General features: G+C 33.2%; 1 protein-coding gene across 1 annotated transcript; it reads left to right on the forward strand.

Annotated features, from left to right (window-relative positions):
- The first annotated feature begins 2,923 nt into the window (after nucleotides 1-2,923).
- Nucleotides 2,924-6,675, forward strand: LOC131645995 (transmembrane emp24 domain-containing protein p24delta3-like). Its single transcript, XM_058916175.1, has 4 exons — nucleotides 2,924-3,269; nucleotides 3,488-3,700; nucleotides 3,794-3,870; nucleotides 4,144-6,675. Exons 1-4 carry the CDS (start codon nucleotides 3,060-3,062, stop codon nucleotides 4,286-4,288), a joined length of 645 nt encoding a protein of 214 aa, XP_058772158.1. The 5' UTR covers nucleotides 2,924-3,059; the 3' UTR covers nucleotides 4,289-6,675.
- Nucleotides 6,676-14,017: the final 7,342 nt, after the last annotated feature.

Raw genomic sequence — 14,017 nt, forward strand, 5'->3', positions numbered from 1 at the left:
CTTGTGCTTGTGCTTCCATGCAAGATGCAAGAAAGTTCAAGAAAGAAGATCAAATCACTCAATTCCTTATGGGATTGAATGACCAATATAAGAATGTTAAATCTAAAATATTGTTAATGGATTACTTACCCTCTATTAACAAGGTTTTGTCTATTGTTTTACAAGAGGAAAGACAACAAAGTTATGGGGCTAGTGCTCATCCAAGTGATAAAAATGAAGAAACTAATGTTTTAGCTAATGCTATTGATATCCTTAATGCCAATTGTATTATTGGCGGAGGAAGAGGGCATGGTGCCTCTTAAGGAGGAAGAGGCAGAAGTAACTCCTACAAAGAAAAGATATGTACTCATTGTAGAAAGAATGGTCATACAATGAATTTGTACTCTAAATTATTATTTAATTATGATAATTTAGAATATTAAATATGTGGTAAATGTTTTGATATTTTGATTTGTATTTATTATTTAAAATATTTGAAACGTTTGTAATTTGATTTTGATAAAAAAAATATTTCTATTAAAGAAATTGATTTCATTAAATAGATGGTGGTGGGGACGAGATATCTGAACTCGACCTAAATTTGTTTGGGACGAATTTAAGTTTTAATTCTTCACCTTCGTTGGAGATCAGGGTTATAAACTGATATGTTTGAGGATTTAGGTTTAAATTTGGAGGATGTAAAAAATGTCTCCGACCTGCCCCATTCCAATGCATATCTATACCTTTCAATATTTTAAAAATGAGACCAAATCGACTGGTTGATCCGGGAACTAGAGGGGTCACCGGTCTGATCGTATTATTGAATCGGGTAAGCTATTGAACCTGTGAAAATTGGCTAGAAGTGGTCAAAACCAGTAAAATCGAAGAATCGATGGTTTTAGAAAACTGACGGGTTAAATGTTTGATTTTTTCTTTGACAAAAAAGTATGCAGTTTTATTTTTTTTTAAAAATAAACTAAAATATAAGTTGACTTTGTTCAAAACCTATTTAAAACAATTTTTCCTCCTTACCTTAGAATTAAATATATTAGACACTGCATTTATTTTATTATTTATGTTAGTTCCATAGTTTTGTGATTGACATAATTTTGCTAAAACATGGTTGTTAATTGATGTTAGCAAGATGTTGAAACATCTTGTCTTACTGTCATAACAGGTTCAGCTGTTATGTGTTTTGATAGATGTTTTGACATCCTACACCAAAACATCCTGACAGTTCAGACTGGTTTTTATCCTTGAAAGATTTTATTGAAAAATATGAGAATCTGGAAGATTCAGATACCCATTACAGGCGCAGGCAATCAAGGAGTGTATAGGACAAATGCAAATTTGTTTTGGTTTTTAGAAAAAAAATCTTTGATATTTCTTTTAGAAAACTAAGATTTGATTTAATTTGATTTGTTCCTATTTTCTATGAAGATCTTGCAACTGTTTTCAGAAAGGAGAAGATTGGATTTATTTCAGAGTCCAAACCCATACTACAAGAGTCTATAAATAAGGACTTAGAAAATCTAGTTTTGCAAGCATTCACAAATAGAGACAGTGTCACTAGTGCAGATCCAAGCCCGATTCGAAATCCGTTATAACAAAATGTTATTTTATTTACGAAACTGCCACCGTGTAATTTTTTTATTTGTAAACTTTTTACATCAGTGTAAATTTAGGCCCGATGTAAAATTCATTATAACAAAATTTCATTTTATTTACTAAACTGCCACCGTGTTATTTTTCACATCAGTGGAAATAAATGTCTGATGTAAAATCCTTAAATCAAATATTTTTCACATCATTGGAAATAAATGTCTGATGTAAAATCCTTTGACAAATATTTTTCCCATCATATATCTTAAAACCTGATGTAAAATCCTTTAACTAAATGTCTTATTTTTAGTAGTGTGTGTGCAAAATAAGGGTTGGTGTTTTGGGAGTCCCCTAAGGTTTTCACGTGTTCTGTATTTTCGGTCACTCATGTATCTTCTGATACATTGAGGTGGACGCGTGTTGTGTTCTTACTCTTGAAGCTTTTAAGCAAGAGAGTTGAGTATTGTTCTTGATCAAAGCTTTTAAGCAGGATCAAGTATTGTTCTTAGTTAAGATTCTTGACTAAGTATTGTTTATTTGAAAGTGTAATCTTTCTATTTGGTTTCTCTGATCACGGGTTGCGTGGCTGTGTTTATCACTGCGGTGATTGAAAGTGGGAGGTCGATTTCTCATATTTAAATGTTGATTTCTAGGTAGAAGTTGCACTGTATAGGAATTATGAGAGAAGTTGTAAACTGAGACTATTTAAGTTTTGAACTAGTATTACTAATAGTGAATTTCCTTCATTGCTTGGTAGCTCATAGATTAGGTGTTGTTGCACTGAACTGGGTTAACAATTTATTGTGTTATTTATCATTCTGCATTTAGTTTTCAGTTTTAATAATTGTGATGTAAGTCGGCCGATGTTATAACATTTGTCTTGATATTGTGTGTTGTTAGGATATCTGTTGTGTAAGTGTCAGAATTTTAATTTAGTTTATGTTGCAATTAGATTTTGTTCAAAATTTATTTAGAATTTATTTTGTACTATTTTATTGTGTGTGATGACTATGTTTAAAATTTTAATTTTAAAATTATGTTATTTTAGAATTTTCTAAGAATTATATATTTTTTTAGATATCGAGTTAAATTTTAAAAACGAATTCAATTTTTTTTTTTTTTTTGAATTTGTCTAAAGTACGGCTATTGTAATATTATTCATAATCGTAAAAAGTAAAAACAGTTGGGTGATACTGATACGCCATATCATCCTATTAAGTGCAACATCATACCACTTCGTGAATCCCATTGGTCAAGGCCACGCCATGTATGCCGCATATACGTCACCACGCCCGCCCCCTTATTAGTAGTACTTAATTTATGATTCAATTTACCACAAACCCAAACCATAAAATAAAAAATAAACATTACCTCCAAAAATAGCAAGACCCAACACTGCAACTTTGCAACAAATTGAATTGTACTTTCTCAAGAAATCTAAGAACTCACTGTGTTTTATTTTATTCTAAGGTCAAGCTATGAAGTTAAGAATTGGAAGTGAAATCACTCTTCTAGTATTGTTACTATGCTTAACAACTCTCTTTCTTGAAACACAAGCTCTATGGATGAAAATTCCCAGTTCAGGAACAAAGTGTGTGTCTGAGGATATTCAATCACACGTCGTCGTTTTAGCTGATTACTATTCTGTAGTTGAACAAGGTCATCAGGTTCATAGAATTTCCACCAAGGTATCTATCTTCACACAAATCAATCATCTATTTCTTTTTTAAAAATAAGCCTGACCTATCTTAGACCTGAGTAGGCTAGACCGTAAGCAGTGTTAGTTGATCTGACATATTCTCATAGATAGCATGTTTGTTTTGTGAGGGACTATTTAAAGGACTCAATTGCTATTTTGCAAACTTGAGGGACTATATTTCTGAAGCATGTTATATTTGTGGTGCAGGTAACTTCTCCTTGTGGAAACAACCTTCACCATAAGGAAAATGTTACACATGGGCAGTTTGCATTTACAACTACTGAAAGTGGAAATTATGTTGTGTGCTTTTGGTTGAGTGGAAATCAACAAGAAGGTGCAACTCCAAGTGTCAACCTTGATTGGAGAACTGGAATTGCTGCCAAGGATTGGGATTCTGTTGCAAAGAAAGAAAAGATTGAGGTGAATACTAATTTACATTCATATATACATTTATTAATATTTTGTTTTTTATTAATGTTTATTAATCTGTTTGTTCTTTTGGTATGATTTAAGGGTGTTGAACTTGAACTCTTGAAGCTTAAAGGAATAGTCGATGCCATCCACCATTATCTAACTTACTTGAAGGATAAGTAAGTTTTTTACTGTTACTTTTTTAAAGTGTGATTTCAGTTTCATTAAATTAGTTTTTAGTTTCACTGCATAAGTATGCACGATTCGCACCTGTTTCGGTACATCAAAATAGTTCTATATTGCTTGGGATAATACGCAATCCTCGGTGGACTTAGGTCGACCGGAACAACATCAAATTATTTCTCATCACATAGACAATAGCTGCTAATAACTATTATACTTGATTGTTGCATTTCAAAATGTAATTTTTTTCCTTGGACTTTTTGCCACAGGGAAGCAAAGCTGAGGGAAGTGAGTGAAAAAACAAATGCTAAAGTCGCATGGTTTAGCATCATGTCTCTTGGTCTCTGCATTTCTGTTTCTGCATTGCAACTTTGGTATCTAAATAGCTACTTTAGAAAGAAGAAACTCATATAGGTATTGCTATTTATATGAGACTCCACGACAAGGTAATTTTTTCTTTAAGATTCTGGTTGAAGCAACTGATTCAACAATCAAGGAACCAAAAAAGGAGCACTCGTATTGCAATAGGTTTCTCTCTGTTGTTTTGTTTTCAGTGTTTGTAGAATCTCATTAGGGCCGGCCCAAGGGCCTAGCCACTAAGGCTAGGGCTTTAGGCTTCAAAAGTTTGTGCTTAAAAAATGCTTCAAAATTTTTTTATTTAGTTATCAAAATATATAATGATACATTAGTCATATATATAATTGTAGTTGAGTCTCTTAGCAACCACAAAATTATTATTCAAAAATATAATTTAAAGGCCTCATTTTAAAATTTGTTTTAGGCCTCTAAACGAGTAGGGTCGGCCCTGAATCTCATCCATTTGTATTACATTAAACATAAGATGCCTAGTTGATTCAATGGTTGAACGTAAGTTATTAATATTGATAATTGTTTAATTAAACGGATAAGTTAAAAACATTTGGCACATGATAAGCCAATAGTAACTATCGTGACATGATATGTATTTGTTCTGAGTTTCAAAGAAAAGCATAGTTCATAAGTGGAAACCAAAATATCTCCTTAACCAAGAGAAATTTTCCTTCATTGACACCCCCCTTATTTCAATCATACCCATGTTGCACTTGGAGAAATTTAAGCCAAAAGTCTGGACAAAATATCTGATAGTTTAATCTAAAATTCGGTAGTGTATATGAAATAGCCGGTGCACCAGATATTTGAAAATTTGTCCGAAATATTTGCGTAGTTCAAATTTTTTGTAAAATTCAAAAAATATCGGATATTTAGTACATGTGTGAAAAATATGGTAGCTACAAAAGAGTGAAAATTGAACAGTTAAGGTTTTACCGACATTTTTATACGACTGTGATTGCACTGGCTGTATTGTGTGCAATAGTTGATTACTTGAGGAATTCAACAGTGTCCATAGAGCAAAAAATCAGGTATCGTTCTTTAAGTTATACTCTTATGGGTAATGAATTGTTCAAGAAGACACCTGAAGGAGTCTTTCTCAAATGTCTCAGCGAAAATGAGGCATATTTATCCCTGTCGAATATCCATAATGGGGCATGTGGAGCTTATCAAGTTGGCCACAAAATGAAGTGGTTGCTATTTCAACAAGGGATGTATTGGTCCACTATATTGAAAGATTACATTGAGTTTTCTAAAGGGTGTCAAGAGTGCCAGATACATGCAGGTATTCAACATGTCTCTGCAAACGAATTGCATTCTACTGTAAAACCTTGGCCCTTTAGAGGTTGGGCTTTGGACCTGGTTGGTGAGATTCGACCAACATCATCGAAGGGACAAAAATACATCGTAGTAGGCATTGACTACTTTACTAAATGGATCGAGACTATACCTCTGTTTAATGTTGACCAAGAGGCAGTCATTGAGTTTATCTAGAAACATATTATTTATAGGTTTGAGATACCTAAGACCATTATGACTGACCAAGGGTCGGTGTTTACTGATCGAAAGATGCAAGAGTTTGCTAGTGAGATAGGGATTAAACTACTAACGTCTACACCTTAATATATGCCCAAATGAATGGTCAAACTGAAGCAGCAAACAAGGTAGTTATTGGCTTAATAAAAAAGCATGTAGGGAAGAAACCAAAAAATTGGTATAAGACATTAGACCAAATATTATGGGTCTGTCGCACGTCGCCTAAGGAGGCTACAAACACCACGCCTTTTTGATTGAGTTATGGACACGATGTTGTGTTACCCGTCGAAATTTATCTCAAATCAACAAGAGTTCAAAAACAAGGTGAAATCCCGTCTGGGACTTATTGGTATATGATGCTGGGTGAGTTGGTTGATTTGGACAAAGAGAGGTCAAAAGCTTTATATTTTCTAAAGAAGGCAAAAAGAGCGAGTGCCTAGGGCTTATAATAAGAAAGTTAGGGCTAAAACCTTATTAACGGGTGAATACGTTTGGAAGGTTATCTTGCCTATGGATCGTAAAGATAGAATCTTAGGAAAATGGTCCCCAAACTGGGAAGGTCCATTTGAGATTGTCCAAGTTTTTTCAAATAATGCTTACGAAATTAAAGTAGCCTTAGATCGAAGAATCCTGAGAGTAAATGGGAAATATTTGAAGAAATATAAACCTATACTTCAGGATATTAAAATAGGAAAATTTCTTTACCCACCTCCCTATGGGGGTCACCCCCAGCGAAAAACCCATTTTACCCCGCTTTGGAAATGCATTTCCGAAATTTTTTTTTTTTTCAAAATTTTTCCAGACTTCGGAAGTGCATTTCCGAAAAAATCCCAAAAATTGGGATTTTGACTAATTCGGAGATGCATCTCCGAAACAACAAAAAAAATCTTAAAAAATCCCAAAAATTAATTTTAGGATATTAATTAATTCACATATCATAAATTTGATATAATTTATGAGTAAATAATAATAATTATATATTTTGATATAAATTTATGAGTTATGAATAATAGTTATTATATATTTCTATCCTAATTCAAATTTTAAAATTTAAAATAATTTTAATTAAAAAAATAACATATTCTTATTTTAAAACAAAAATCACGTTTTTATTTTCTTTAAAAAAATCATATTCAATTAATTAAAGTAAATAATAAAATTATTTCAATTTTAAATAGAATAAAAAATAATGCTCAAAATGTGCATAAATAATGAATACTAAAATTTAATTGAAGGTCAGATTTTTTTTTATTTCAATATAACGTTTATTATTTATTAATATTAAAAAATTTATAATTTGAAAATTAAAAATTAAAATAAGTTTGTAGAATATAATTTTTCTTAATTATCAAAATTGTCATTTGTTTAAAATTGAGATAAATCATTATTTAATAAAAAATAACATTTCCTACAAATAAATATTAAAAATCACGTATTTTTAAGAAAAATTAATATAAATTACGTGATTATTATTATTATTAATTATAATACATTATTTTTATTATTTATTAAGAAAAAATGTGATTTTTTAATTAAAAAAAACGTGTATTCATTATTTGAAACAAATTTCACAATTATTTAAAATACAATTATATATTTTTTTCACAATAAAATTATTATGCTAATTATTATTTAGTTTTTGTATATTTTTTATAGACACTTTGTGAATTTGTATATATTATATTTAGAGAAAAGAGGTGATGCACTGACAGTGTAAAATATTTTTACACTGTCAACCAATCACCACCCATGTATCCAATTAAATCATTTTTTTATTTACAAAAAACTTAATGACATGGCACATTTATGATTTTCTATTGGATGACAGTGTAAAATTATTTTAGTGCACTACCTTTTAACTCTTATATTTAAAAATGAAACAACTTTATTATTGATATTAAGTGAATTCAATATGATTAAATTTAAATAAAATTAAAAAAAAATCAAAAATATTTAGCATTATGATTTTTTTTATATGAAGTATAATTAGATAGTTATACAAAAATGTGAAAAATCTATTTTATGTATGAGAATAGGGAATTATGATTTATTAGAGAGAAAATTATTTATTACTAAAAATAGGAGAAAATTATTTTAAGTAAGAATCTTGAGAAAATTATTGATTCACTTTCATTTTATACCTATTAATTGTATTGATTCACCTTGATTTTAATTTTTTAATAATTATTGAATTATTTCGGAAGTGTATATCCGAAACATTCCAAGACCAATTTGGTCTTGGAATATTTCGGATATGCATCTCCGAAAACACCTCCCTCTCCCAAAAAGGAGTGTTTTCGGAAATGCATCTCCGAAAACTCAAAAAAGGGGTGTTTTCGGAAATGCATCTCCGAAAACACCTTTTTTTCGTGTTTTTGGAAGTGCATTTCCGAAAACACCTTTTTTTTCCAATAAAAGTACGTTTTCGGAAATGTATTTCCGAAATAAGGGGTATTTTGGTAATTTCGCCAGAGGTGGGTAAGAAGGTTAGGAGGTGGGTAAAGAAATTTTCTAAAATAGCAACAGAATAACATATGTATAAGAGAGATGCCAAAATGGTAACTTAACATAAAGTGCCTAAATGGCTAAATTCATTACAAATTATCAAAGCCTGGAAGGCAAAAGATACAGAAGCCAATTCAGTGAGACAAAATAAATTAAGTACAAAAGTTTAACAAACAATTGCAAAATTAAATGGGTATAGAGGCCTTGATTCGAGTATATTTCTCCTTGGTTAAGGTCAAGCGCCGATCAATCAAAGTCTTGGTGGAGGTAAGGTTAGAAATTTCTTCCTCCAGGCGTGTAGCTTTTTCGACATGATACACTCCTACTGCGGCCTCTTCATCTATGATTTTGCGATCAAGGTTTTGGATTTCTTTGCTGTCGACCCTTTGCTTTTTGGATTTTAGCTTGCAGCTCCTTTACCTGTTACTCCTAGTTGGAAATCTTGGCAATACAAAGGTCGACTTCATTCTTATTTTTTTGGAAGGATTTTTGCATTTCCTCAATTTTGGTGGTGGATTCCGCTGCCAGATACCATTTAGCTGCTTGAGTCTCTTACTTTTTTGTTGATCTTGTTCGACATATCTCGTTTACGGTTGAGATCATCAGTCACATGGTCAACTAGGAAGCCAAGTTCCACAATGACATCAACAATTTCTAGAGGGACATTTAGGATATTGACCTTTTTCAGCAAATCCTTTATTCCATATCAAGCAGCAGCATCACCTTCCAGAGTTTGGAACAGGTCGATGTCAAATACCTTTTCTTTGTATCTTTGAAGCAGTTGCTCAGTAGGTTTGGCGGGAGATTTACCACCAGAGACATCTAAAGAGCTGGAGCACTTATCAGTCGAACTTTCCCGCACACTTATCATTAGTTTTAGATAATCAGAAGTTTTAGTCTTCTTCAGATCATCTAATTTTTCATTAGAGAGAACAGTGGTGTTGGCGATTGGAGGAACCTTAAAGTCTGAAATGGTACCAAAGGTTTTGTTGCCTTCAGTCGCAATATCTTATTGGATATTGGCGTTGTTAAAATCCTATCGTCTTGTTTTTCCTCAAAGAGATTGGAAATGCCTTCATCCTCGTCTTCGTGATCATCTCCGCCATAATTCGGGATTACATGAGAAGAAGTTTGAGGTTGTTCCTGATTGAGGTCTTTTGTGTCTGGAATATCCATGTTTTCATGATCAAACTCTTCATTTCCGCTTTTAGAAAGCACTTGTTGGTGAGTAGTTCCTTGTTAAGGGATTTCCTGTAGAATCTCATTAGGTTTATTGACTTCGCCCGTTGAGCCTTTCTTCGATCCTTTTTTTAACTCTAGGTGAACAGAAGGAGAGATGGTACTTGGAGGGATGATGTACTTGATGCTGGATGTCACAGTCACAGCCAAAATTTCATGCAAAGAAAAAGAAGTTAATACATAAAGGAATAAAAGCATGGTAAAAAGAGTGGTGGTCGAAGTCATTTTACCTTAAGTCATTCAGCTTCAGGGTTGGAGTTATCACTCTCAGCATGCTTAGAGGCGACATTTGTGCCTTGTTCCAAGTCGACAGTAATAGCCTTGTGACTGTTGGGTTTCAGCCTCTTAACCTTAATGGTGTTTGTTTTCTTGGAAGGAGAGGGGGCAGAAGACTTTGATGTCTTCTTTTTTTTTCCACTAGTTTAGAAGTGTCAGGTGATAAATCCTTAACATTAACTTTTCACCTGTGGTGGCTTTTTGTTTGTGTTATTTCGCATCATGGGAGTGAGAGGAGGTTTCTTAGCAGCCTGAAAATAACAAAATGTATCAGATGAAATAACACATATTAGGCGAATCAAAAATTAAGATGTGGAAAAAGAGTAGAACCTTTCTGTCTGCCTCATTGAGGGACTTCTACTCCACTTGAATGGCATATTGGATCGAAGGTGCAGTCTCTTTAGTGAGAGTAGTTGTGGCTGCATCTTTGATTTGTCTTTTTCGATCAATAGCTAAGAAGGAAAAAGAAACAAGTCCAATTGTTATATTTTTAAAAATTTAAAAAGGTTAAAGAAAATAGATCAAAATATCCTCCCATTCTGCACCTTCATATATTGGAGAAAGTATGCGAACATGTTTCATGTCCATGTGAATGTGACCTTTGAAACTGTCTAGAGTGAGTTTAGTCGGAACCAACCGTTTGACAAGTTCTTGAGAATATTTTTGAGAAGTTTCAAATGAGACCCACAGACGAACCATTCTGAGATTGGAGGTCGAAATGCCAAGGCCAAATCATCACTTGGAAAAGGTGGGAATCTTGGTGGATAAAATTTAAAGGCGAACTCATACTTATCTTTGTATTTAACATACGAAGGGATATTTAGGTCGGGGAGTTTCTTCATGAACTTTTCCTTTAAAATAGGCGCAGCCTCATGAATGGTTCGACTAAGATTATCGGGCCTGTATACAGGTTCAAAGTATTTTTGGAAATCATAGATTTCATTGATGTGAGTGGCTCTACCTTTCTTGAATCTCGCCTGTATGTAAGAAAAAGCAGTTGTTAGATGTTGGGACAAGGTAGCAGCATCAAGAAACTCATCTCCATAGTATTTTCTCCACCATTCGTCAAATGCTTGAGTACAATAGAAAGATAGTGGAAAGGAGATGTCAGTGAATTTGGAAGGTTTAGAATTTTTTTGCTCCACGTGCTTGATATATTCACTTTCTGAAAAGATCATGCTTGAAAGATAAATAGCATTTTCGTGCTATAGAAAGGTTTAAGTAGTAATTAGCAGAGCCCAAATTATCGAGAGACAAGGTTTGGTTGATAGCCAAGAAGCGTGAATTGGTCTTTTGAAGGCCTAAGTCTAGTCGAAATCATTTTGGAATGAGATATTCTTCCCATATTGTCAAAGACTCTGCTTCTTGATCATCTGAGGGAGAAATAAATTCTCTTGTGAACCACTCAGGTCCATGGGTTCTATTGACAAAGGGAGCCATCAAAGATGTGAAGTTTTGACGCTTGGCAAACATCATCATGTATCTAATAAAGGAATCCTTCAAGCTTCGCCCCTCATTGGAAGAAGTTAGTTGAGCCAATCTAGTTCATTCGACTTCATATTCTTGATAGACTCATCATCTTCATTAGGCTTGGGACCTTAGAGCGAAGGCTAAAAAGTTGCATTTATCCATAATTGAAGTAGCTAGTACGGACCAGCTAGTAAGAAGTTGGTTCCTAATTTGTATTTCTTCAGGAACTCGATAGTATCTCCCAAAGTATCATAAAGACTACCCAGTATCAGTTGACTAAGGGAGATGTTGCGACCAACATGCAATTGGTTCGCGAGAGTCAAAAATCTTTTCGCAACCTTTAGAGATTTGCAGCAAAAGATGCAGTGCGATAACCAAAGAGCTAGGAAAGCAATGTGCTCCTTGTATGATACTTCGGAACTTTCTGTGTTATGATGATCGACTATATAATTGGAGAAGATATCCCTATTAGTGTTGAAGTCGATGGTATCTTCAGTCATCTCATAAGGGTCAAAGTCTTCCCCAGTTGGTCGAAGACCAATGATAGCAGCGATGTCGAAGAAGATTGGAGTTATCATCATGCAGGGAAGGTGGAAGGTGTTGGTGGTGTTATCCCCGAAATACAAGAAAGCGACCAACATATTTTGACAATATGAAGACCCCACTTTTGACAGTTGTATCATGTCGTAAATGCCCATGTCCTTCCAGGTTTGAGACTCTTTCTTTTTGAATTTTGCAAGCCATGAAAGATAAGCCTTAGGATCTTTAAATAAAGGGCAAGAGAGAAAAACTCTAAGAGTGTTGCTCATATAATTTAATTTAATGAGGCTTTTGGTTTCTGCTACAATGTTATCTTCAGTTGCTATGGCATTAGTCGAAGATTTCTTGGATTCATCTATTGTTGTGGTAATGTTTCCTTAGAGCTCTTGCTTTCCTTGTTGTTATTTGACTTTGAAGGAGCCATTATTGAGCTGATTGAAAGATTTGAAGAAGGAAGAGGGTTTTAATGTTTGCTAATGGTGATCTAAATGCTGAGAGTTGTGAGCAAGAAATGCTGAAAGAGACAAATGAATGAAGGAAATTCTATTTATAAGAAGAGAAAAGAAACTGTTTGAGTTGAGATAATGGACAAATGGGGGAGAACGTGGGACACGCGTTGGCGTTAGAGAGGCTGGATCAGAGGTTAGCCTTTTCAGTTGTCATGATGTTCCTGGAATGTAGGAATCATGATGAAACCCTCAGCATTGCACGTCTTGATGAGAAGTTTGGGAAAAGTAGTCATAATGACCATGACATCATGATAGTAAGAAACTATAGCGTCAAAGTGATCAAAAAATGTCGCTTTCTCCATGTTGTCGAAAAAGACATTTTTGGGGGGGGCAATTTGTTAGCTGGAAAATCCACGCTAATATGGATTTGACAGATCAAGAAAGGTTGAAAATATGTTTAGTAGAATTACGTGGAATTGGTAAAGTTTTTGACTGGCAAAGTTGTGAAGAGGGCTTTGACAAAAAGTTAGATCTAGGGTATTCACTTTTTCAATACAATGTTAGGACTTAGCATATTTCGGGGAAGTTGTGCTATTTTGACAGAGAAATTTGAAACAAGGCTAAGTAACTATTTTTTTTGTCTTATCCATTAGTAGATGACGCGTGGAAGTCAAGTGGTGAGCGAAGTGCATGCAGGCGAAACGTGTCAAGCAGTGAAGAAAAGACCGTTCGTTACGGTTATTTCATTTTCATTATAAATAGTGATTTTCAATATTAGATTTCGTGTGTTCAATTTGTACAAACTCATATTACTCAAAGTATCTAGCGTATTGAGAAAAGAGTTTTTTGAGTGCAATGTACGTATGAATCACCATATTTATTTTCAATATCAAGTCTTTTACATTCATATTATTTTTATGCACTTTAAATTCCAGCCGAAGTTATTTTACATTCCTTTACATTTTATAAACATTTCTTGCATTATCATGGAGATTAATGTCGAAATCCTTGTCATTAAGAAAACTTAGAGAAAAACTTTGCACATATGTCCTATGATCAATCTAGTCGATCCTACAAGTAATTAAATCATCACTTTTGAAAGACTAGCAGTTGTTTACCAAAATCCAGAGTAAATACCCATATAAGAGTGCAAAGAGTAATACCCTTGTTTAGATTGCGTTATTTAGATCGCGGCTATTTTGAACCAGTCCCAAACAATAGCAATGGTGAAAAAAATGATATCTCTTTTGTCATCATTACCTTTTAAATGCATTTGAACAACAATTAGGGTTATTCATGGTATGATTTACTGTGAAAATCAAACCAAACCATAATAAAAATGGACTCGAACTAAAACGAACTGTTTCAATTTTCTCAGAATCGAACCGAACCATTATAATTGGTTTGGTATACCGTTTAGAAATTTTGTACCGTTAAAAGTTAATTTTTGCCAAATCGAACCGTTTATTAAAAGAACCGAACCATTAAACTATTTTTATTTTAAAAAAAATTAAAACTTGTTTATTGTATTTTTCATTTTCAATTTCAGTTCAGTTCGGTTATAGTTTCGGTTCAATTCAGTTACAGTTTTGGTTCAGTTCTGGAACTGTTTGTACAATATGGTTTGGTTCACTAACCAAACATAACGATTCAGTTATTTTAATTTGAGTACGGTACGGTTCGGTTCGATTTGGCAGTACGGTTCGGTTCATAGTTTTATTTAACTGCCCTAACAACAATACTAAAAAAAAATTTATTG

This window comes from Vicia villosa, linkage group LG2, assembly GCF_029867415.1.
Source record: "Vicia villosa cultivar HV-30 ecotype Madison, WI linkage group LG2, Vvil1.0, whole genome shotgun sequence".
Classification (NCBI taxonomy): Eukaryota; Viridiplantae; Streptophyta; class Magnoliopsida; order Fabales; family Fabaceae; genus Vicia; species Vicia villosa.